The 24,984-nt window shown below is 41.7% G+C and overlaps 1 protein-coding gene across 1 annotated transcript; it reads left to right on the top strand.

Moving 5' to 3' along the window:
* Nucleotides 1-2,781: 2,781 nt before the first annotated feature.
* Nucleotides 2,782-24,476, top strand: LOC101845716 (POU domain, class 6, transcription factor 1). Its single transcript, XM_035972041.1, has 8 exons — nucleotides 2,782-2,860; nucleotides 7,429-7,587; nucleotides 8,464-8,607; nucleotides 10,125-10,246; nucleotides 17,457-17,697; nucleotides 18,174-18,351; nucleotides 19,685-19,905; nucleotides 23,463-24,476. Exons 1-8 carry the CDS (start codon nucleotides 2,797-2,799, stop codon nucleotides 23,585-23,587), a joined length of 1,254 nt encoding a protein of 417 aa, XP_035827934.1. The 5' UTR covers nucleotides 2,782-2,796; the 3' UTR covers nucleotides 23,588-24,476.
* The last annotated feature ends 508 nt before the right edge of the window (nucleotides 24,477-24,984 follow it).

Below are 24,984 nucleotides of genomic sequence, written 5' to 3' on the forward strand. Positions count from 1 at the left end.
ACTTTCTGCTACAACAGTATCTAGAAGCAATCGAAGGTCCTTTTCTGGGCCTGCTATTAGAACTGTGTCATCAGCATACCTGATGTTTTGATTAATCCTCTTTCTGCCCCTGCCCCATCCTCTGGGCTCCTGCCTGACTCTTTCTGCAACTTTTCTACTGCTACTCCTTCCTTAGTCCCTTACTGCTGTCTGTCAGCCACACCCCTGATCTTCTGATAGGAAAGATCTACACCTAGCCTTCGATTTTGTTTGTTTGTTTTAGTAGAGGTTTTACGGCGCTCGCAACTGCATAAGGTCATATGAGTGCCAGAAGATTAGAGGTGTTACAAGGGAGTAACAAACATAAAAAAGAAGAAGGGGAGATAAAGACGATAGATGTTTGATAGGAAAGAAGGAGCAAACCGCACCAGAGCACCCGTCAACCACCCACGTAGCCTTCTCGGACAAGGGCGAAAATCTCGGAGGGCCCGTGTGCAAGTTGCGCACGTTAAAGATCCCTTGGTGGTCTAAAATCGATAAGAGTAGGCTTCGGCTGCCACCTGGACAAAATTCAAAATTTCCTACCAGCTGAAAAAGTTTAATGTGTCCCGCGCGATCATATGACCTTATGCAGTTGCGAGCGCCGTAAAACACTTACTTTAAAAATATATATATACAAAACAGACCTAAGAACCCCTGCGAATTTCTGGTTTAACTGATAGGATGTACATAACCCTAGATCAATGTGATTCTTTGGACCAAGATTCTCTGTGATCTGTTGAGACTTTTGTTCGAATCATCTCACCGCATTCGGCATTCAGTAGGTCTAGAACCTAGAATCTACTCACTGACTGTGTCTCTAAACAGGGTAAACAAAAGCGACAGCCAAAAAGGTCACCCTGAAAAAATAAAAATGCAAACGAACTGACGACGCGGCATCCCTGTTAAGCGAAAGGAAAATAGCACAGCAGACAGAGGGGGGCATATCAATACGAGGTGGGACTTTCCGGTGGCACCCTGATTCCAATCGGTATTTATTCCGTGTGTGTTGTTGCTATCCCTGCTGGTGATGATGATCATCCTTGATTTTTTTCTCTTATTTTTAATATTTCTTTTATCCAGATCCGTTACTAGTGAAATATAGGTTTGCGTGAATTGCAGCCCTTCGAAGAAATATTTAAAATCTGGAGAGTGGGGAGGGGGGGTAGATGGAATCGTCATAAGGGGTAAAGGCGTAGATCTAGGCCTACCGGTGTTCACACGCAAGGAACACATTCCCTGCCCGGCCTTGTGCGTGCCTCCAGTCTCCTGTCCTAAGAAAAGGAACGCTCACGCTGTGGTTGGTGCCCCTCGTAGCTTGCGCCACAACAGCACACCACACAGCGACCATTGATTTTTGCCTTTATCGGACCTGGCCAATTTCTCGTGCCGCGATCTCAGTCGATCAGGTTCGGTCGCTCGGATTCTATTCCGGTCACTTACTCCCACCCCGCACCTTCTCCCCCAACCCCATCTGCCACGTGTTCACCCAATTCTCGCTGTTTTTATCTCCTCTTTGTCTCGTCTGTTAGTATGTGTATGCATCCCAGTGTATGCCCCCCCCCCTCTCTCTCTCTCTCTCTCTCTCTCTCTCTCTCTCTCTCTCTATCTATCTCTCTCTCTATCTCTCTCTCTATCTCTATCTCTCTGGTGAAAATGGTGAAATGGTATAGGTTTAACGCCCCTATCAACACTATTAGGTTATTTAAAGGGAGGGACCTCCTAGTTTAACGTCCGTCTCCGATAGGACCGAGCCAAGTGGGAAGTCCGTGTAAAGTGCCTTTCCCAAGGACACAACGTCGGACCGAGCTGAAGCTCGAACCCCCGAACTCGCAATCTCATGATTACGAGTCCGGTAGCCTAACCACTAGGCTACCGACGCCACTCTCTCTCTCTCTCTCTCTCTCTCTCTCTCTCTCTCTCTCTCGCTCTCTGTCTCGCTCTCTCTCTCTCTCTCTCTCTCTCTGTAGTTTTTTTTTTTTTTTTGGTAATAGGCTACATATTAATCGGGTGGGGTTTTTTCTTCTTGTATTCCAGGATGTTACGCAGCACTGGCTTCAAAACTATCATAAACCTTAAGATTTGCATTGTGCAATGCTGAGAATGCTTCTACCTCCATGAATAGATCATCATTAATGGTTGGAGTTTGCAGGTTCTTGGTCTAGAGGTACAATGTTCGCCTCTCAGTCCAAAGTTCCTTTGATCAAAGCCTGCCATGGGCGAAAAAAAATTGTCTTCTCTAAAATGTTCTCCTTCACTTTCATCTTTTTCTTTCCATTTTGTCACCACTGCCCAATCCCATCCCCTGCTTCCACTCTGCTCTAATTTTTTTTAAATAGATAACACTTTTGAAATCGAAATGTGACTGCCTTATACTTGAAGGCAGGGGGTCCTATGAAGTGTAAAAACATTTGTTAAAAATCAGTTGTACAGGTTGAAGAATCAGCAGCCCTGAAATCTAACTGGGGCATGCAAAGACAAAGTTTGGATAAGTACGCTTGGTCTGGCGGACCAACTGTTTATGTCAGTGCCCTCTGTGGGCGCCCACCACCACCGAGGCCAGCAATGCAAGACGGACATATAACTCTTTTGAAATCGAAATGTGACTGCCTTAAGCTTGAAGGCAAGGGGTCCTATGAAGTGTAAAAACAGTCACATAGATCTACATTTGTTAAAAATGAGTTGTACAGGTTGAAGAATCAGCAGCCCTGAAATCTAACTGGGGCATGCAAAGACGAAGTTTGGATAAGTACGCTTGGTCTGGCGGACCAACTGTTTATGTCAGTGCCCTCTGTGGGCGCCCACCACCACCGAGGCCAGCAATGCAAGACGGACATTGTCATTGAATGATACCCACTGGAGATGGTGCTGAAACCGTTAGATTACGAAGTCATGCCTCTTAAACAACCTAATAGTGTTGATAGAGGTATGAAACCCATACACTTCGTCGCCTGTCACACGAAAGGGCGTATTCCAGATTTGGCAGTTTTGAGTCGTTACTACTAGTAGATAGCGCTGCCTCAGATCTATGTTCACACGAAACGGCGTATCCCTAGCTTTAAAATAGCAACACCTGCAGTAAAAAATCAAAAAGGGCGTACGCTAACACTCAGCGCCACCGAACCAGACGAAACGGCGTACGCAGGCTTATGCCTTTTCGTGTGCCAAAAAAATGATACAGTCAAACCTGCCCTGACGGCCACCTCTATAAGACGGTCACCTGTACAAACCGCCACTTTCCATTTCCCCCCTTGCGTTTTTTCGATATAATTTAACTGTGTAAAACGGGCACCTGTCCAACGCGGCCGCGACCGCCTTATTTTAACACACAACCCCTATCACACCAAGTAATAACACCTGTCTTAGACGGCCACCTTAGTGACTCCATTACGTTTTGTCATAAATTGTGCATTGGTCCCTGGCGTTGTGGGCAAGCCGTCATAATCCAATCACCTGTTTGTTGTTAGGTAGACACCCCAACTGATCATGTTGCGTAGGCCCCCCCCACTGTTGACCAATAGGTAACATTTTTTCAGCTGCTGGTAAGGTAAGCGTGTGATCCCTCATAACCCATAAGCCCCGCCCAGAACTCGTGCACAAATCGTAAGAGAGATGAGTGGTCACTGTTTACCCGCCTGTCTTATACGGCCACTTTTCTCCTTGACAATGGGTGGCCGTCTTACACAGGTTCGACTGTACAGTTTTATCAATTCTATTCGCATGAAAGGACGTATACCTTGGATACGCCCCTTCGTGTGAGCGACAGGAACACTTTTGTCCTTTTTTTCTGGCAAAGGCCAGGGTTGTATAACGTAATATCATAACAATACTAGATTCTAGGCCCTCCTCTAATGATGCAATAGGCCTGATACACAACACAGATCACACGCCTTATGTTACAGCGAATCCTGCTTGTGCAAGAGTGAAAATGAGGCGGTCCTTATTGTTTTGTTAGCCTACAATTGGTTAGTGTTGCTTGCAGCTTACTTCACACACAACGTGATCTGCTTGTCTGCTGACTATTGTTGGAAACCATTAGAAAAAGCAAACTTGGGTTTGATCAAATTTAGATCAGATCTGCTTTTTGTCCAACAATACACATGAATATCGCTCAGCTATATATATGTTTTTCCGTTAGCGTATTATTCTACACTCATTAACAAGAAGGCAACGCTATCTAGACACACACACACACACACACACACACACACACACACACACACCCCCAGGGCAGTGCTGCTGACTGAAGTGATCAAAACACCAGGACTTAGACTTTGTTGTATTGATCCGAAGACAGGTCTTCTAGGTTAGCCATGTAAGTAGCCCCTAAATCTTTATATTTCACACACACACACACACACACACACACACACACACACATAAGAAACTCAAACCTAAATCGTTCTTTAGCTTGTACTCAGACTATCGGGATTTTTCTTGTGTTTTAGGCCCAGAATGGCAAGTTCGCATTTCAATGAAAGTAACTCCGACTTTGTCAGATGACATTCCGTTAGCTAAACTTTGAAATTTAGTCCTACAATGACAATTGGATTTCCTATCGATGAAATTCCTAGAAGTTCCAGTATTTTGTAGTCAAAAGGAAAGACAGGGCAATCAACAAACTCTGAATCCATAGCGCACAATGATTTTGAGACTGATGAAACCCACAGTAGCAACAAACGGCTACCAGAATCATTTGAAGTTGAAGGGTAAGCCCGCCAGGCGTCGCCAAAGAAACGAAGAGAATCAACTCGAAGAACGATGCAAAAAGAAAGCGACAATGTGGCGAAGAGTACATGAGCGCCGACACAAAAAAGGTTGTTCCAGCACGATTGATGAGAAAGGGCTGCGTTGGAATGGAATGTACGAGAGCTGGCCGTCAGTGTTCTTGAATCTCAGGAAAGGACAGGAGGGAGATATTTCAGGACAGTTTATAAACTGGCTGACCTGCAGAAGCAGCTAGAGTTCGTTGCATGGCATATTGTGACGACAGAGCCCAAGGTCGGGAAACCAAACTCTCGACGCAGCAATACGCATGCTTATTACATCACAGTCAATGGAAAGCGCTTGAAAGTGTGTAGGAACACATTCTTTGCAACCTTGGGTATTTCAGAGAAATGTGCTCGAGTTGTTTTGTGAAAGATTACGGAGACTGGCATTGTGGAAGAAGACAAGCGAGGGGGCAATCGGAGCATATGAAGGCAAGAGAACAAATCAGGTAGATGACCAGTCAACACGTTGACAGATTTCTACGCGTGGAATCGCACTACTGTAGGGCCTCTTCCAGCAAAGAGTATCTCAACCCAGTCCTCACATTCTCCAACATGTACAACATGTCCGTGATAAAAAATCCATGCAATGACATCCCAGGTTTTCACACATTCAGACGAGTGTTCAACACAAAAATACCTGGCCTTTCATAGTCCTTAAAAAGGACTAATGCTCACTCTGCAACTCTTTCCGAAAAGGGGAAGAAGCACAGAAAAATGAACTCAGGGAAATTTATAACAGGCACGATGCAGAAAAGCAAAGGGGAGGACAACTTTGGGAGGATTGCAAGAAGATGGTTCATGCTGACCACAGCATTCTGGCTGGGAACTTTGATCCCCAGCAGGTCATATACTTGCTAATTTCACATGAAAATGCTGTTCTACAAGAGGAGACTTTCCAGATAGACAGACAGACAGAGAGGTATGGGGAGGAGAAGAGAAAGGGAAAGGTTTAGCGGGTGGAATGGGGGGGGGGGGTGAGGAGTGATGTCTTGGAGGAATTTTATCCTCTACTTGTCAGTCTGAAGGCTGAAATTAATGGTGTGGACCCTCAAGCACAGGGTGTATACATGGGCGTATGCCAACAGATGGCACATTTTCGCTGGGAAATTATAAAAAACAGTGCAAAATCAATCTTGCTCGTTGTTTGATATCTTATCATGCCCACAATATCCAAATATCCCGATGGTAGGATGCAGTTTACTAAAATGACAAGGGAAAAGGATGAAGCAACCAAAGTCTGAAAATCTTTAAATCGCTCTCCTGAAAAAGGAAGAAAACAGGGATACGCCCTTTCATGTGACAGGCGACGACTTTCTTCCCCCCCCACCCCACCCCACCCCATTCCCTGGTCGTGGTCGAAGGGTTAAGTCTGAAAACTGAAAATCGGCTTCATTTGCCCCTCCCATCCTCCCTTTCTAAGTGACAACCAGAGGAATGGCTTATTGCTGTTGCTTTATATCTTAATAATCTAAGAGGTATCGTTCCCCCACTTTCTAATAAGATACAATATCCTACTCAGCCTGGGGGCCATGACTGGCAAATTCGATTCTCATCAGTACAATTCTACTGGCAAATCAGCTAATCCTCCTTTCTTTCTCGTACTCATTCTTTCTGTCTATCTTCGGATACTGTGCGTTGGTCAAGAAAATTGTATTGTGATTTTAGAAAGTGAATCGTTAGATCAGAAAGAAACTTTTTCAAAACTGTCTAGATATTGAGAAATTGTCAATGACTTGCCTGTTGTCAATGGTGCGATGACAACTTGAATTACAGTGGCAGTGGAAAGGGGAACCTGTTTTTAAACATAACCAGCAAGGAAAAGAATAGCCTACATAAATAAAATGGCATTATTTTACTTTTACACCCTCTCATGTTCAGATATTTCTTAGCATTTTTCTTCTTCATTTTTACCTTTTACATGAATTTCAACCATATATTCATTGTATTGTTTTGTTTTTTGGGCATTTGATGGTTTTAAAAAAAATCATATTACAATTACCCTAATTATGTAGTAATATTTCACATGTTTTTGAAACGGGAGTTTCAGAGGGGCATTTTTCTAAATATCCATTTCACCATCATCGAATATTTTGGGGGAAAAAACAGATTTCAGACTTTCTTGAAAGCTATTGATTTGCCACAGTTAATACGCGTGTTGTGCAGCCAAAAAGCTCTGAAAAGAGTGCATCTGTGTGCGGATTTTATCAATGAAGTAAAGAAATCAGATAAAACAAGACAGACTCTTGATGAAAATATTAAGTCTTATGATATGCTGGCAGTCTCTTCAATTAGCTGTCCCCGCGGTTTTATGCAAAATAAATTCTGAAATTATGCAAACTGAGCCCAAAAATGTGAAATTATGCAATTCTGTTAATTTTAACAAAGAATGATAAAGGAAAATAATCAGAAATTATGCAAAAAATGATCAAATTTTGCTAAATTATGCAGGGTGCATAAAAGCCGGGGACAGAATTAGGCTCCCAAATGCTTCTAAAAGCACTACATTTTAGTTTTCTAGGAGCTTGGACCCCTGAAACCCCCTCCGAGACTCTGACCCTGGAGATGGGGGTGACCTATGCAGCCTCCTGACCCTCAGCATGCAATTTTCCTTACTTTTCAACTTTGTTCTCCTCCACAGGTGCCCTGAGCTCTCTCTCTAGTCAGACCCAGTTACTGGGTCAGCCACAGGTGGCCCCACAGTTCTTCTTGGCCAGCCAGCCCCCTGCTTCTGCCTCCACAGGGCAGACAGGGGGACACTCTGTGCCAGTTCAGCAAATCCTTATCCCAGTTTCCACAGGTAAGCCACCCAGCTTGTCTCTTCTTTAAATCTACTTGGAATATGCAGGCTACACACACTCTTAAAATTTGCCCCCTCCACCTCCCCCTCCCCCAGGAAGTGCTACTATCTGAACTGTCTTTAGGCCATTCCCAAAGGGGTGGTATTAACAAGTTCCTATGCACAGTAGAATTGTAAATGGGCTGATTTGTCAATATCATGCTCATACTATGCCGGAACAACATAGGGGGAACTGCTGCTTTTTCTTTCCTCATCCTCACTATCATTATTTTTCCCTCTACTTATTTTGTGTGTTTGTCACTCTCTTGTGAATCGCGCTATTTCCGGAGTTCCTTGATTGTCGAAGTAGACTTTGTGCTGTTGAGGCTACAGAGGTGATCAGAGAAAGCCTGATTCCCCGTTTGGACTTCTCTGTTGACATCCACCCCTTCGCGCTCATATGACCTTATGAAGTTGCGACTGCTGTAAAACCTTACTATAAACTTAAACTAATACTCTAAAATGAGCATGCTCATAAAATTGCAAACACTCATGCTCAAACACGCTCACTCGCACACATACTCATGGAGAGGACGAGGGACACTTGGTGCCAGTTCAGCAGTTTAATCGTTAATCTGCCAAAGTGTTTTCCTTTTTAGGAACTGTGAGTATGGCATGCACGCTACGCACACTGACACAAACACACTCTCATGCATGTGCACATATATGCATGCTAACTCACTCTCATATTATATGTACACATGTTGTTGTTATCGATCCAGATATGTACACATAAGCAAGTACTTCTTCTGTCATAGCTCCTCCAAATCATATTTTGATATTAGCAGAGTTTTATATTTTTTCCCTCACTCTCTTTTCCTGTCTCTTCCTGTACAGGAAATGGGTCCCAGCAATTTATAAGCATACCCGTCTCTTTGGCCACAGGAGGCAACCAACAAATCCAGCTGATAACCACCAACAATGGGGGACAGTTCCTTGCGACCAATCTCTCAAATTTACAGGCATTAACTCAGCCACTTGGTTTGTATCCCAATAAAGGAGTATTTTTTAAGTTAATAAAGAGTCTTTTCTACTTATACAACTGCCTATTTTATTTATGTCAGGGACTGCTCACTATTAGCATTGCGAAGCTTGTAGATTGTTACCCTCGATTAAATTTCCTTACATAGTTTTGTAGTTATTCTTTTAGAAAGCATTTTATGACACAGTGATACTGGTTGTTAAGGCTTTTGTGAACAGATTTTTTTTATACTTAAGAGACTACTGTATAATCCACTTATATCGATATCCGATTTATTAACATTTTGACATATCGACATGTTTTCCAATTACGAAATTTTTCCATCAATATCTTCACTAAACAATTTCTCTTATATCGACTTTTATTTCGGCCCACTCTGCTTTATCGACATGCTTCCTGGGTACACGTCGAAGCCCACGAACATAAATGAGGGGAAAAGCCACGCTAACGGCTAGCGCATTAGTTCTTCATTTAGTCCGCATACCCGCCAAGTAGCCTCGACATACCAGGCTTTAGTAGGTCGTGTAGGGCCTACACAGTGTAGTCTCCAACACAGTACAGTGCCTCACAGACATGAGTGTCTCACGCGCTGGGCATCACATCCCGATCACTCACTCCCTTTCCACATCCCTTTCTCAGTTTGTCGCTGGCAAATGCCATGGTCTGTGAGTCAGTGTCTCGCGTTTCCATTTTCCCCAGCAAGCGGCCATGAACAGGCCTTACAAGGATGCTACCACAAAGTTTTGCACTGGTGTGTAGTGTGTGCCCCACGTTTCTCGGCCTTTGATACCGCAACTCCAAATCCCCCCCCCCCCCGCCTCTTGTTATTTTCACTGTGTAGTTGTGTAAGCCTACATCATCTTAGTGGAGCTAGAGATCTATTTTTAGCTTCACGTTTTTACTCACGTTCATCCTCTCGCTGCACGTTGCAACCGCTGACCTCCTCTTGTTTTTTGCTCTTTTGCTTTATATTTTTATTTATCGACATTTTTATATATATCAACATCAAATCCACTCCCCAAAACATGTCGATATAAGCAGATTATACTTTTAGAAATACAATCCGGATACTTTTGATATATTAAGACTGAAACGGGATTGAAAGAGTAATTGATTGTACTGTTCGAAAAGGAAGGGATGGCGCCAAGGGGGGGGGGGGCTTCTTTAGTGGAGAAGAGCTGGAAACAGAGCAGGGCCCACCAATCAAAATTTTTCTCCAATTTCTGGAAATTTAGTCTGATGGACATTTCATATTTGCCACAACTAAAGGATCCGATCAGAAGTAGGGTGCACGATCAGTCTCCATATTCAGATTTAGTAGGCACGTAATTATTTTGTCCTATTGTGTGTTGCTGCTTTTCTTTCCCTCTGTTCATTCTGTCTTTCTTTCTTCCCCCCCTTAAACGACCATTATCATGTCAGTGTACTTGCTTCTCTTTGATTAAACAAACATGCTAGTGTGATGCTGGTTTACAGTTGATGTGTGCCCTACATATAATATATGCTGTATTCGCAGCCAGTGGTTTGCAGTCCAGTCGTGAGTCTCAGTCTAGTCAGTCCCTGTCCAATCACATTGCTGCTCTGCCCCAACTCCTCACAACAGCCTCAGGGGGTCAACTGTTGGCCGTCACTCCTCAGGTAGGTTGCAGTTGTAGTCTCTGTATTAAAAGGTAATTTTTGCCTATTGGTTGTCATTTTCAATGTGATATGCTCTTGGTATGGAGAGACATCATCGCACATTACTTGTAGTGTGCATAAAGCACTAGAGCTTCCTTGAATCTAGTCATGTGAGGGTGAGTGGTGGGGTAAAATCCGAAGACAGTGTGGCACTGCATTAGGTGGTATAGTGTGGATTATTTTATGTTTATATATGTGTGTGGTTGTTGTTATTGGAATATGGAGGTATGGATTGGGAAGTGCGTACACAAGAGGAATGGGTGCAAGGACCTGACAACAAATGGACTCTCCTCTCTCTCTTCACGGCACCACGCCCAGCACGCCCAGTGGAACATACAAAATGGCACCAACTATGGTCACCCAGCACGATCTGCATTTATTTCTTGACAAAGGATATTAGTAGGGCTGGGCAGTAGGCTACGGTATGGGGGGGAATATGTGCAGAAAAGAGGGGTGAAGGTATGTTGGGGTGGGCCTGGGAGAGTAAGATGGAGAGAGAAAAAGTAAAAGAAAAAGAGAGAGCGGAAAAGTAAAAGAAAGAGAGAGAGAGTGTGTGTGTGTGTATGAGTGAGAGAGAGAGAGAGAACGAGAAAAGGGGGGTGGGGGTGCTGTCTGATAAGGACTGTCTATGTACTTTATGTTTTGATCCCCGTGTTGACTAGTCGTGAAACACAGGCTACGGTATCAGTAGTTTAAAAATCTAAAATGGCGGTGGGTTGGAGATTAGAGGGAGAGAGGTAGGGGTGGAGAACCTCCCCCCCAAAAAAAAACAAAGAACAACCCAGTTGTCTTGCCGAGTAACAGAAGATTATTAAACAGACAGGAGAGTAAATCTTACTATAAGATCCTGCTGAAAGGATTCGTTATTAAGACATACCACAAAGTATTGAATTTGACACAATGATTGCATGATTTAAGGAGAGTGCCATTACTAACTTTCATGTGTTATGGTGAACGTAAAGGACTACATTGTCTTAGGTCTAGAATACATAGGTAAAAGGCCTTCTCTTAAGATAGCCAAGTCCTTCACACACAAGGACACTATAGAGCAAAAGAGAGTCAAAATCGGCTTTAACTGATTGCTTACAATGATGCCTTTGTCTATGAATTATTGAGCACAGTAATTTTGTTTTCCTTTTTTTTTGTGCAACCCCCCCCCCCCCAATGGTTTTAACTATTGAAAAGGTAATAATAATTACAGTATCATATGTCTTTTAAAATGGGATAAAAATGTACAAACTGTATTGATGCGCAAATATACCTAGTATTAATAATAATAAAGTGTTATCTCACTCATTGCTCCTCCCCTTTGCCTGTCAGGTATTTATTGCTTTCCTTCATCTCTGACCGAAATCACCGCTCATATTCAGGTCGTAACTCATCATTGTTTTGTAAACGCACCAATAAAAATTCGAAGAATGAAAGGCTGGCTCAATATTACACTTACACAAAGAACATCAGACAGTCCCAGAGTATAGGCGCAAAATCTGTCTCGGAAATTCATATGCACACCTGATAGTTGGTCAGGGAAACAAAAGCACCGATGAAATCAGTTTGATTTGATCCCATCTGATGCAGCCAACAGAATCACGCCTTGCTGTAGTTTGATGTGCGGAGAAATCAAAGGTGTCGAAAAGTTCACACCTGAGTGTGATCCTTTCATTGTAAGGCGCCTGAGGCGAACATTGTATCACTCGTTGAGAAATTTAGAGCAGAGATGTGATCATATGGTATCAAATGAGGTAGTGCTTGATGAAGCCCAAGTGGGACGCTCAATGTTAAAAACATTCAGGAAACGACAAATGCAGTTTTTGGGACACCTGAATAGACATAAAGGTCTTGAACATCTAACTCTCACTGGCAAAATTGAGGGCAAGCAAGGCTGGGGTAGGCCCAGAACAACATACTTAAGGAACCTAAACAAATAGGTAACAGGGAAAGATCAGAGAAACATAGCTTTTTTGAGAGCATCCGAGCAAACGAATGAATGGAAAACCATGATCGCGGATGTCTGTCGCAGATGATGATGATGTGATCGTATGTATTATGTATGAGTGTGGACAATGCACAAATTTATTTTTTTGTTGTTCAGTAAAACATGATCTAAAACTCGGACTCCAGAGTGGAATCTTTTTCTGTAATAAAATTTGTTGCTTTTTAGCGGGTTGTTTCTTTTCTTTCTTTTTTAAACAATGGAATCTTAAGTGAACCGGGATCATAAACGATGGGATTTCAGATGGAGACTACTATGATAGATTAAACCGGATACAGTACAGTAGTCTCCGCCTAAACCAAAGGTGCTCGGGAGGGCTCCTTAGCGTGCGTTTATACGGAGCGTGCATTTACATGAACCTTTGCAAAGAGAGGAAGGGACACAGTCATCTCATTGCCTTGATATTCTAGTGACCTCCCTTTGGGGTGGGGGTCACTTTGGGCCGATAATGTGACGACATGTGACTGTTTTGTGAAGGATTCCCCGACTACGGTTAAGAATACATAGGCGTTGAATGTGTGTGTGTGGGGGGGGGGGGGGGGGGGCAGAAAGAAAGACTCAATGTAATGATATGCACCATAAAATGTCGGGATCAGATAACCAAAAGGAAATTTTTGGTGATTGTCATAGAGACGACGGCCCAGACACGTGGCTTTCCCAGTGACCAACCCGGACCGTAAATTCATTGACAAACATTCACGCATGTTGCGCATCATAGGCTTGGGTCTAACTAAACATTACATGCAGTCACCCAAACACCAGTCAGAAACCTCTCAGCAGTGACCAATCTAATAACATTTCAGTCCCCCAATCCCCCCAAAATTTCACCGATCAGTCCTAGACCTACATGTCTGTGGAAAATAGGGTATGGAAAAGCTGTCCATTCTAGGCTGCAGTTGTGCAGATCGTAGTGAAAATTTCCCTTTGTCAAGCTTTACCTGTTCGCATGTTTCGCAGATCGGAACGTTCATATGTACGTCAAATTTATATAGTAAAAAAACCATTAGATGACGTAAACCTCAATGAAATGGTACAATGTTTGCCCCACGCAGGATCACACTTATGTATGAACACATCGGCACCTTTGTTTTGCCCAAACATTCCATCTGCATCTGAACTATCCACCTGAACTTACGTCACAAACTGGGATGGGAAGGCCAACAAGTCCACATCAGACGGGATTGCATCAAACTGTGAACTCTTCGGTGCTTTTGTTTCCCTTACCATTGCAGTAGTTGTCTTAACATCCAAATTTTCTTGACAGACTGAATTTAATTGGTGCAGTCACAACACAATGGTGCATTATGACAGAGACGGGGGGAAATTTGGTCAGAAATGGAAAGCTATCAAAAGATCTTGAGATTCGATATGCCCCATGATATTGTGATTGGTCATGAAGGTTGGCCACTTTTTGGTCGCATAAGTCATAAAGCCACTCAGGGGTTACATCAGTTCATTTCAAAGTAAGAGAAGACCATTTGACCAATCGTGGACTACAACACGAGTCATAGTGAATTTTTCCCTTGATGCATCAGCTAAGATACCATTGGCCTTAGATTCTGCATTTTCCTTGCAACCAAGAACCCGGATCTTGGGCAGAGACTACTGTATCACGCAATCCAATGGGATGTTTTTCTGTAATCATGCACATCAGAATCCCAAACAGACCATCAAGTATCCAATGTTTGGTCACAAAATATTCACTTTGCTGCTGTATTTGTACATGAATATGAGTTTAATACCAATTGTCTACGTATTCATAGTTTCGAACCTGAAAGGATTTTTTACCTCTTTGGCATGTTTAGAGACGGTTGGATAGGTTCAAAAAGAGACATGGCATAATTCGTCCCTCAAAACACGAACTAGCGTAAGCCACATTTTGTTAGTTTTGCAGGAGAGACGTTTAAAGATTTGGGCGATTTTCACCATTTCATTGTGGCGTCAAATAGCCGATCCTGCCCTTAATATTTTGACATTACGTGTGTGGGCCAAGTACTTTTCAATTGGCTAGAAGCATCTTTGTGAGAATAGTCGGTTTTGAAGGAAAAAATGACCTTTTTGTCCGATACGCTACTACGTGCTACCTCAATGAAAGCCTCAATGTGTGGCTTACGTTACTAGATTGTTGGATACGTTAGTACGTGCTTTTGTATCCTAAAGCGTATATTATACTATATATACGTTCATTGCATGGCTTACGCCTAAATGGTAACTTCCAAATAACAATAAAAATGCAAAGAAAGATAAATTTCGTTTAAATTTACGGGCTGTATTATCCGTGACAAATGATAATGTTAACAGCAACTCCGAATATGAAGGCGTCAACTGTATATGATTTTTAAAAATAGTAACTCGCCGTTCCATGATACATGCATTGTTCCTCGAAAATGATTCTTCTGTATCAGATCCTCTTCGTGCGTCCAGGATTCTGAAGTCCTTTGATAAGCCTTTGAGATGCAGAAAGTCTTTAGACTGCAACTGATTCACCTGGTAAGGCTTTTGAGGTCGAGCGAGAGACATCACTGTTACTACCTGAGAAGGAAGGAACAAATTCCCAGCCCTCTTCAGGGCATGTCCTATTGCACTGTGTACAGAATCACCCTCGTTCTGACCATGGTTTGTTTCAAAGAACCTCAATGAAATCTCTTCAAGATTCACACTATTGCTCACTGTATACAAAATCATCGCTAGCGTAATCGAATTTTTGTTCTGACCACTGCATCCATAGGCAAAAAGAAAAGCTTTTTTGGTGCCAAGGTCGTCATAAAAATTCAGGGCACGATGGACTGTAGTTGAAATTTCCGAGGATCCACGTTTGCTTTGCGTTTTATCCCAAGTGAAACAGTGACAATCTCTGTTAACAATGTTATAGAAAGTCAGGTTGTAGTTCGACTACCTCCTTTTGTAAAAGATGGCACTCTCCTGAGACATAGGGAGGTAAATCACCTGCAGCAAATCAAAACTTGCACAGAAAATGTTTTCACTTTCCTGAGCCTCTTTCTTGCACTTGCATACAACCTTTATTTCCCTGACCTTTTTCTTTTTCTCCCACATGGATCTCTAACTTTTCTCTAAGACCTATCTTTGTTTCTTCATTTCCTTGACGATAATTGACACAAAGAGGGCACTGGTCTTTATTGGGTCGGTGGATTGACAGATTTTTACTTATGAGTACCTGGTTGTATGTAGTGAAGCTTGGTGGCCTTGTTCTGGGTATCCATACCTGGATGAACATGTGGTACATGTGCCGTTTGCTGAGTTCCTGGCTCAGATACTCTCTAGTTGATTTTTGTCTACAGAAATGAGATTTGACTTTAGGAAATCTGTCCAAGTGATCTGATATTGCTTTGCGCACAAATGCATCTCTTTCTCTTTCTGCCTCAGATTGTCTCCAGCTTCGTTTGTCATTCTCAGCTATGCCAGTGGAAGTAACGTTGTTCAATGCTGTTCTGGCGCTCTGTTCTGAAATGCCCAAAGTGTTAAAGAAAAACAATTTGCAGAGTGGAACAAAACTCCCCAACTGTAGGCATGATTGGTATTACTTCTTCGTGATTCGCCTTCAGTGTATTTCCTCTTTGTTTTACAGCATTTGACATGCCTCACAAGAAACTCCCGTTTCATTCTTAGATCTCCAAGGGAGTGATACGAATAAAAAAATAGCCTGCCTCTGCTCATCAGTAATTGTTGAGCATTGTTTCTTGTGCTTTGTACCCGTGTCTCCTTCTCTCCTGCTTGTATGTGTTTGGCAGGCACGTCTTTTTTTCTGCATGCTTGTCCCAAATTCCTCTTCATTTTGGATTCCTTCTGCATGTTTGATCTGAGTTACTCTTCCTTTCTAACTTCTTTCTCTCTTCCCCCCACTGTAACTGCTCTTGAACTAATCTTTGCATTCTTCCACCCCCCTCATCAATGACTTTCCTTTGTCTGAAACTGATTGGGAGCATCAGTGTTCACATTCACACCAGCGGGAATCTTAAACTTCGAGGGCTTACCTACAGGATGCAATCTCTTCATTGAAATGATCAAAGCAAAGAAGGATTTCACAATCAGGACAAGCCGCCCATACTTCAGCATTGTACCTTCTGTACTCGCATGTTCCAGGATTGCATTCCGGATCGCCATCTGAATCATAGTCACACTCTGACATTTCATCACTGTCTGCCTCACTAAGCATATCAGTGCCCTTGAAGCACATACGTGTATCTATTTGTCCCTTAAAGTTCTCAGTGGCAGTAGGATACCCATGACTTATACAGTCTATGAGTTGAAGACTTTACCAGGGTTCTGAATGTCAATCAGAGTTTGAACAGTAGGGCTACATGTCAAAGAAAGAGTGTTTGTTCAGAGCGGGATCCCATTTGTAAACAAAGGACGAGTAAAAAGGGGCTTCTAGAAGTGAAGTCTGAGCATTCACTGCCTCACACGAAGCACGCTGCACACGTCGTGTGTGAGTGTGTAGTTTAGCTTGTCTTCCCGCTCTCTAGAAGGGCTGTGCGATGTTTTTTTGCCATAGGCTTAGCCCTGGCTGTGTGGCTTACGTTAGTTTGTGCCGTATAATAAAAACACAACAATGGGTCAAAGTGTACGTCACGCACTAGCGTAACCAACAGTGTGTTAGTACGAGCTGTATCTTTTTGTGGGCAAGTGTGATACGTTCAAACTGGAATCGACTATATCTCAGCTATTTATTGCTCGATTCCTACGATCTTTTGAGAGGATGTAGTATCGGATAAAGGGAATCGCGTGATTGGTATAACTCGATTTCGGGTCAGATGTGGCTTACGCTAGTACGTGTTTAGAGGGACGAATTGCTTGCACAGCTGTGTGTGGCGAAGCTGCAAGGCCTACAGTAAATTCCCACCGTTGTACCGTAACATTCACTTCCCTTGGTTTTCTTCAATTTCTCTTTAATTTTCTATTTAACACTTTGTGGTCACTTGGTGCAATAATGAAAAAATATTCGTTCTGGTCACCTGGCGCCAGGCCCGAGAAGTCTGTTGCAGTTGTTCTCCTGGCTGGGTGGCCAGATGGGGTGTATTTTGTACTGCTGGCTGTGTGACTGCAAAGTGTAAATTGGTTTTCAGTTCCTGTGACCAGCTGTATAAATCTCCAATTTCATCTCTTGTGGAATTGTAATAAAAGCAAAGCGTTTTAGATCTGAGCTGTTGTTCTTTTCAGATGCTGGCATCATTACCAATATCCACAAGCCAATCATCTTCCTCTGTGGGCACAGCTCACTTGACGTCACACTCTGTGAGCCATGCTGCAGCCGCGGCCACAGCACAACAAGTTCTCCAGCAGACGTTGTCGCAGGCTGTGGCAGCCAGTGTGTCTCATGCCAACAGCAAGTTGTCACAACAGTCTCACATCTCATCCTCCACCAATGGTCTTCCACCTAATGTCTCACAACTCTTGCCACGTAAGTAATCGCTGACTTGTTGAACCTTTCCACCAATATAGCGTGACTTGTCTGTCAAACTTTTCCTCCCATTATAGCCCGACTTGTTTAGTCATACTTTTCCACCGTTATAGCCCATTTCTACACCATTATAGCCTGACTTGTTTGTCTAATTTTTCAATTTCTTAACATATTTTGTTGACTTCTCCACTACTGAAGATTGCTGTCAGGAGCTCTGATATGGTCTGCTCCTACTCCTATTCAGTAATTTTTTTTTTGGTTCTGGTCTGCTCCTGGTGAAATGTAGTCATCACTGCGCTGATTTGCTAAAAACAGTTTGGCCATATTCTTTACTTTTTAATTAATAGTTGGGTCTCAAAAAAGTGAAGATAATTTGCTGAAATGATTTTATCTCACTTATTGAAAAAGTCAGAAATAAATTATTTTTCATTAGAAATGATCCTGTTTTATCTCGGATTTCAATATTACCTTTGCAGACACTGTTGGGAACTCAACAGAGAGCACAACAGTGGATGGCATCAATCTTGACGAAATCAAAGAGTTTGCCCGACAGTTCAAAATTCGACGTTTATCCCTGGGCCTCACCCAGACACAAGTTGGGCAGGCGTTGAGTGCGACTGAGGGACCAGCCTACAGCCAGTCAGCAATATGCAGGTGAGTCTCGAGGAATAATGCTGCTACTGTCAGCATGAGCAGTTTAGTTAAATGTAGCTTGCATTTGTGTTTGGTCGGAATTCACTTTTTGATTTAGAAGCAGTATGACAAAATTTTAATGTTAATTTATTTTTGCACCCTTTAAAAACCTGCATGCTTTTATCAAAAATAAAAATGTCATATCAAAGTCATGTGCCTAACCTCACAATTGCTTTTCTAGCGGCTTTGAAACAAGAAGCACTGCATGCAGATTTTATTGACATTGTAAATGGAAAATAGTGTTCTTCAACTCAACTGAAGAGATAATAGTGAAAAGAATGAGAATTAGCTGTTCAAATGACAAGAATTAAGTTTGTAGTTAAAGAAGGAAGCAATGTTTTGTTCCTTCGAGTAAACAGTTGTCTTAGAGTACAACTGAACAGTTTTGCAACAAAACGCGGCATATCCAGTTTTGCAACAAACTCGACTTATCCGGTTTTGAGAAAAATTAAGATTTCTGTTCTACATCCATTTACTGAAGTCTTGAGCAACTTTGTTTTTAAAGTAAACATGACTTACTTTGTTGTATGATGAAATTTATGTTGGATTTTTATCATTTAAATCAATGAGATCTCCTCATGTTTTTGACAAAATGCAAGATATCCACATTACAATAGTAAGGAAGAGAAAGAACTAGCTTTAAACTTTCTTCAACCACAAGCAAAGTCACTTGACTCATTGAAAGAACTTGACTGACAAATACAAGACATTCGGTTAGTCAAAAAAGGTCTACCGCTTTTGTTGCAGTTTAAAATAAGTGTCACTTTCTGCAATTCTTCTAAGAGGAAAAATTGCTTTTTATGAAAAAAGAAGTTGACTATATATGTGCCTCACCTTTCTAGGTACAGCAGTACTAGTTTCCGCCAAATTTCAAAAATGGCATTTGTCATGCTTTGTCGTCAAACTATTCAGTTGTAGGAGGCGGCGAATTCAGTAGGCCTACATTGGGAACCAAAAATGAGAATGAGAGATAATATCATGTAAAGAATAACAGTACAGTAGTTATTAAAGTCACTTATTTCTGGTTTCAGTTATTGGTATAGAAATAATGCCTGTCACTTTTTTCACAGCCTCAATGTAGCAGGGTTTAGTTTTATTTTTATGTACTAAAAATCCACTTGTTGAGACAATTCAACTTTTGCAGAAGTCGCAAGGTTGCTGTGACAGAATTTTCTTCAAAAAACAAATGACTTAGGCAATTGTGTTACGACTAAGGAAATGTTTCTCTAACTCTTCCTGAAACTTCCAGTTTACTACTTCAAGTTTATAAGTTCAATTCGGTTTCCACTCCCAGGTTTGAAAAATTGGACATTACTCCTAAGAGTGCTCAGAAAATAAAGCCTGTGTTAGAGCGGTGGATGGCAGAGGCGGAGGAGAGGTACAAGAATGGAGTTCAAAATCTCACAGATTTTATCGGTAGTGAACCAAGTAAGAAACGAAAACGACGGACCTCCTTCACACCACAGGCCCTGGAGTTATTGAACCAGTATTTTGAGAGGAATACACATCCAACAGGTATGCTTTTTACGAAAAAGTTCCCCTTACTCTTGCATATCATAATTTGTAAATATGGTTCGACTTTCTCTTTTGTTCTTGCTCTAACTCCTCAAGGATGTCTTTACTAAAATAATACTTCAGTGATAATTACTGGGGTGTACTATTTCTACATTTTTCTCTTTCATTATATATCGTCTTTCCTCTCTGCCAATGAGTCCGGGTTCCTTTGCTTTAAAATGATATATTTGGAACTTCTCTTTTGAAGGATTCAGATTTGGAACTTACTACTGGTGCAATGTACTTTTTTTTAAATTGTGATCTGCAGTTTGCATATCGGCCAGCCATTCAAATGTACTGAGCCCCCCCCCCCCCTTTTTTTTGTTGTTGCCAGTTTCCCCATCTGTGATTAAGTTGCATGTTTCTCGAGAAATATTTTGTTAAAATTCAAACTCTAAATTTTGAGGAAAAAAAGGCAAGAAAACATAATTTAGGTATAATTGTTTTAAAAAGACATGTTTTCTCTCTCTCCTGAAACATTTTGCTTTTGAGCTTGGAATAATTATACAGCTAGCTGAGGATATAATATTCTTCAGGGCTGCCTAAATCTATCGATTTTTCCGGTAGTTACCGATTTTGGGCTTTTTCTACCGCCATGCCTATAAAGGTGTCAAAACTACCGGATTTGCAATGGAGGCCGAAAGTAGAAAAGAAAGGAAAAAAACGTTCTGCAGTTCTTTCAATCTTCCCTGTTTTTGCAGAAATCCGTACATTCCTTGCGTACTGCTGCATCATCTTATAAACTCCATGCCTTGAAGGGAGGGAGAGAGAGAATTCATCGGTACTCCGTAGCAAAGGATCAGCACTTGCCTCTGTAACTTCTTGGATGTAAATGGTTACTCTGCAATAGGGTGTGTTAGAAACTGCCAGATTGCGCATTTTGCTCACTCGACCATTGTCTCTCCGTGCGGTTCGGTCGGCAATAATTTTTCATGTGTAAATCGGTTAAAAGCTGGATACTCACAATAGATAATCTTCCTCCTTCCTTTCATTCATTCATTCACTCATTCTTTCTGTCTATCTTCGGGTTTTTGCTGCAGCTTGAAAATTTGTGCATTTATCTAGAAAACTGAATCGTGGACATAGAGAGAAAATCAGTATCAGAGCAAAACTTACTCAAATCTGTCTTGGTCTAGAGAATTGGTTAGTACCGTTATGAGGATTCTACGCGCAGGATGACTGCCAGGGCCCTAGAATCCGGGGGGGGGGGGGGGGGGGGGGGGGCAGCGAATTACCTGGGAATCTGAATCTGAAGAAAAAAAACGGAGACCCGGGAATGCCCCTGGAGTTTGAGGATCTGTGAATTGCCCCCTGGAATTTGAGGATCTGTAAATTGCCCCAGGAAAAACCCTGGGAAATGCACAAAGTCCTCGAAATCAAATCTGAAAAAGGCCACGGAGTTAAAAATTTACCGGTCGCGTTTGTGTATATTACTATCTTCGGCTTATCCCGGTCCTAGAGTAAGTTTCACGCGAATGAGCTGCTCTGGCGGCAGGTGGAAGTGTAGGTGTAATACCGAGGCTCCATCACGAAAATCAAAATCATCTTTCGCTTTCGTTACCGCCCAGAATTGTCGGATGATAGTTTGTAGCTCTACAGTTATGACATGCAGCTTGTACACAGTTTAGAAACACAGTGTTACCATACAAATAAAATCAAATGTTTTCACTGTGCTGTTGCTATAATGAAGAAAAAGAAAGCAAGCGTCCTCTGATTTCTAGATTGTCGGGCCTGTCATCGTGACCAGTCAGTGACATTCGACAATCGAGCGCGTAAATGAGAGAAAATTAGATTGGTGATTGTGTCTTCAAAATTTTTGCGTTTCCGGATTTGCTGGATTTTTTAATGATAAGATGATAAATTGAATAGTGGCAATGAAGAAATGCCATTTTCAACCCTAAATTTTAACTTCTTCCGGGGGCTTCGTCCCCGACCTCTCCACCCCCCCCCCTGTACCTTGGGAAGGGGGGGGGGGTATGCCTGAGGAAAAAAGAAAAACATCTTTTTTAGGATTAAACTTATTGGGGGATAAAATCTGGAAACAAATTTTTATGATTAGATTGTGCTGTGCGGCATAGCACCCCTATGTTGGATGCCTGTGCACCATGATGACTTGTTGCTGATTAAAACGTTCTGTGATTGAGCATTTTGAACAAAATCAGTACTTAGTCCATGATGCAGTGATTGCCAGGTTTTCAGCATCACTATATCTCACAGTCCTTCCAGCTCGGGCTTTAACATGCTCTCCGTGAGCCTAACTTTATAGGGTTGGGTTTTTTTATAAGTTGTCTTGCATACTTTTAAAAATCTGTGATTGCTGAATCCCAAACATGGTTTTGGCAGTTGATGCTCTGGCCTCTCCACAGGCCCTGATCAAGGTTCATTTTGTATTTTTATAGCAAAACTAGTTAAAATTGTTTGTCATACTTAAGTCACACCGGACTTATCAGTGCCCTATGCTCATGTCGGAAAATGTGTTTTGATATAGTTTCTATTGGTATGGACAAAGGGTTTTGAAGTCAGTTTTGCAGTCACCCTGTCACTCAGTTCCACATTCATCAATACTGAACCTTAACTTATGGCACACCTAAACACATCCCTCCCCTCCCCTCCCCACATAAAGCACGCGTGCGCGCACATACGTGCATACACAAACAAGTTTTGAAAATATAGTTAGCCAATATCACGAAAAGCAAGCCACGTTCTATGGTTACTATCTGTGCGGGGGCAACGATCATCTTATGTTTTGTTTCCCTTCTTTGTCTTTGTACTTCCTGGTTTTATGCCAAAATACATGAAACTGACCCTGAATTTACCTGAAATGGGAACTTTAAGGTAGACAGACCTGATTCTTTTAACTCTTTAAACCCTGAGTTATTTTCCACCGTTTCTTGGAGTTTATCTAGTCTCCTAAACCTGATGCACTATGTCTCATTATATAACCCCAAAAGCTTGCCTCCAACTTCTAAATGGTGGAAACAAAGGTTTGGTCATTACTTTAAAAAAAACTTTGATCGGGAATAGTTCCGAAAAACAAGAAAAAAACTAGCACTAAATGAAACGAAACAGTTGCTACTAATACTAGTATCGGACGCTCCCAACATCTGATGATAGGGAACAGGGTTATTACCGCTGGACGCTCCCAGTGTGCGATGGCGTTTAAAAAGTTAAAAGATGTGATGTGCTGCATGTGGGGGGTTTTAATTAACTAGTATTTTGGTATGGTGCAAAATTAATAATTCAAGACAAGTGTTCTGCAATAAAACTTAAGTCACTTCATAGTTCCATATTGTGAAATATAAGGGTTTTGTGTAAGGCTAAGACAAGGCCATTTTAGGTTCATATCTCTGTGGCGTGACGCCAAGCAAGCCCTGTGAAAAAATGAAAAACTTCCCTCCAGATGAAGCAAATTCAACTGGACTGATAACTCTTTTTGTCAGTTCTCTTGATTTTGGTTCTGATTCAAAATGTTCTTTTTAGTTTTGAAGTGAAACAGCACTTTTGCAATTCTCTTTCAGGTACTGAAATGACTGAGCTATCAGAAAGACTTAATTACGACAGAGAAGTCATCCGTGTTTGGTTCTGCAACAAAAGGCAAGCTCTGAAGAACACCATCAAGAAATTGAAGCAGGATGGTCAATGACAGATAGCCTACCTGTGAGGGTGACAAGCCGGGGACAGCAAAGTGCAATCTACATTGAACAAATTTGTTTCATTTACATCATTGTTATCTTCCAAATCCCACACTGACAGTGATATACATCCACTTCTGATGATCTTTAAACTGAAAGAGTGATCTGTCATTCCTAATTTCTCCCACATTTTTGTGAGTATGTATTGAGAGGAACTACTGGTTGTCGAGTGGTCTTATTGCTAGGATTTGCCTCAGGTTTGAATGCAGGACTGACAGGTTGTCAAATTAATGGCTGTCAAATGTACTTTTGTCTTTTCTAATACTATTTAACCGTACAAAAAATTGATATTTTAGCTTAACCCAATTCACCTTGCGTTGCCACAGCAGTACACTTGTGTCCACCCTGACTTGCCGCGAGCCGGCGGGAAAAACCGGTCTGAACTCCACACATTAAACTTAGACACGCATTGTGCCCAAACTATTTAGGGTATCAATATGAAATTTTTCTTAGATATTACTTTAAATGTTATTTTAATATTATTAGAGAGAAAGGGGAAGGAAAGAGCAGGGAAAACAACATATTGTTCATTCCACTGCGACTCATCGGCACTCGGTTTAGCTATAGTAACTTATAGTAAGTCTATGGTCTAGATCTAGCTTTTCTTCGAAGTTTTCAAGGCACTAAAATCAATCCGATCGCCTTGTTTTTCTATATTTAGGTTTACTTTCACTTTGTTTGCCGCTTATGCCTAAAACAAACTAAAACATGATTCATGTGTTTCAACAAACACAAAAATAGCCGTGGCACTTGTTTTTTGTGACCCTGTTTTTCTTCTCGTCCATGAAGATTTCAGTACTCGCTTTCTTGTCATTATTTGCGATGACAAAAGAACAAAAATATCTCGTACTTGACGAAAAACTGGATCGAAACAGGCTTGCAAAAGTTTTTACAAGCTACAAACGACCTATTATTTTCTATAGAAACCTGCATGAGTGGTTCAGACTCGATTTTTTGGATTGGTATTTTGATACGACTATTCTTGTAGCTCGGTGGACAGAAGCGCGCAGCAGCTAAGAATACACTCATAGCTCAGGTGCATTGGGTTAAGCTGAATGTATTATAGGTATCCTGTTTTACATAAAGAATAGTTTTTTCCATCATAAGACCTACATGACAGAAAGTGGTTTTATGTGAAAGTAAACAGTCTTTGCTCTCTTATAAGATCATTTTAGTTTTAGTAAGGTTTTACGACTCTCGCAACTACATAAGGTCAATGAGCGCCAAGGGGTGAATGTCAACAGAGAAGTCCAAACAGTGGAATCAGGCTTACTCTGCTAACCTATCTAGCCTCAACAGCATAAAGTCTCCTTCAACTATCAAGGCACCCCGCAAATAGCAGTTCACA

The sequence above is a fragment of the Aplysia californica genome, unplaced genomic scaffold (assembly GCF_000002075.1).
Source record: "Aplysia californica isolate F4 #8 unplaced genomic scaffold, AplCal3.0 scaffold00565, whole genome shotgun sequence".
NCBI lineage: Eukaryota > Metazoa > Mollusca > Gastropoda > Aplysiida > Aplysiidae > Aplysia > Aplysia californica.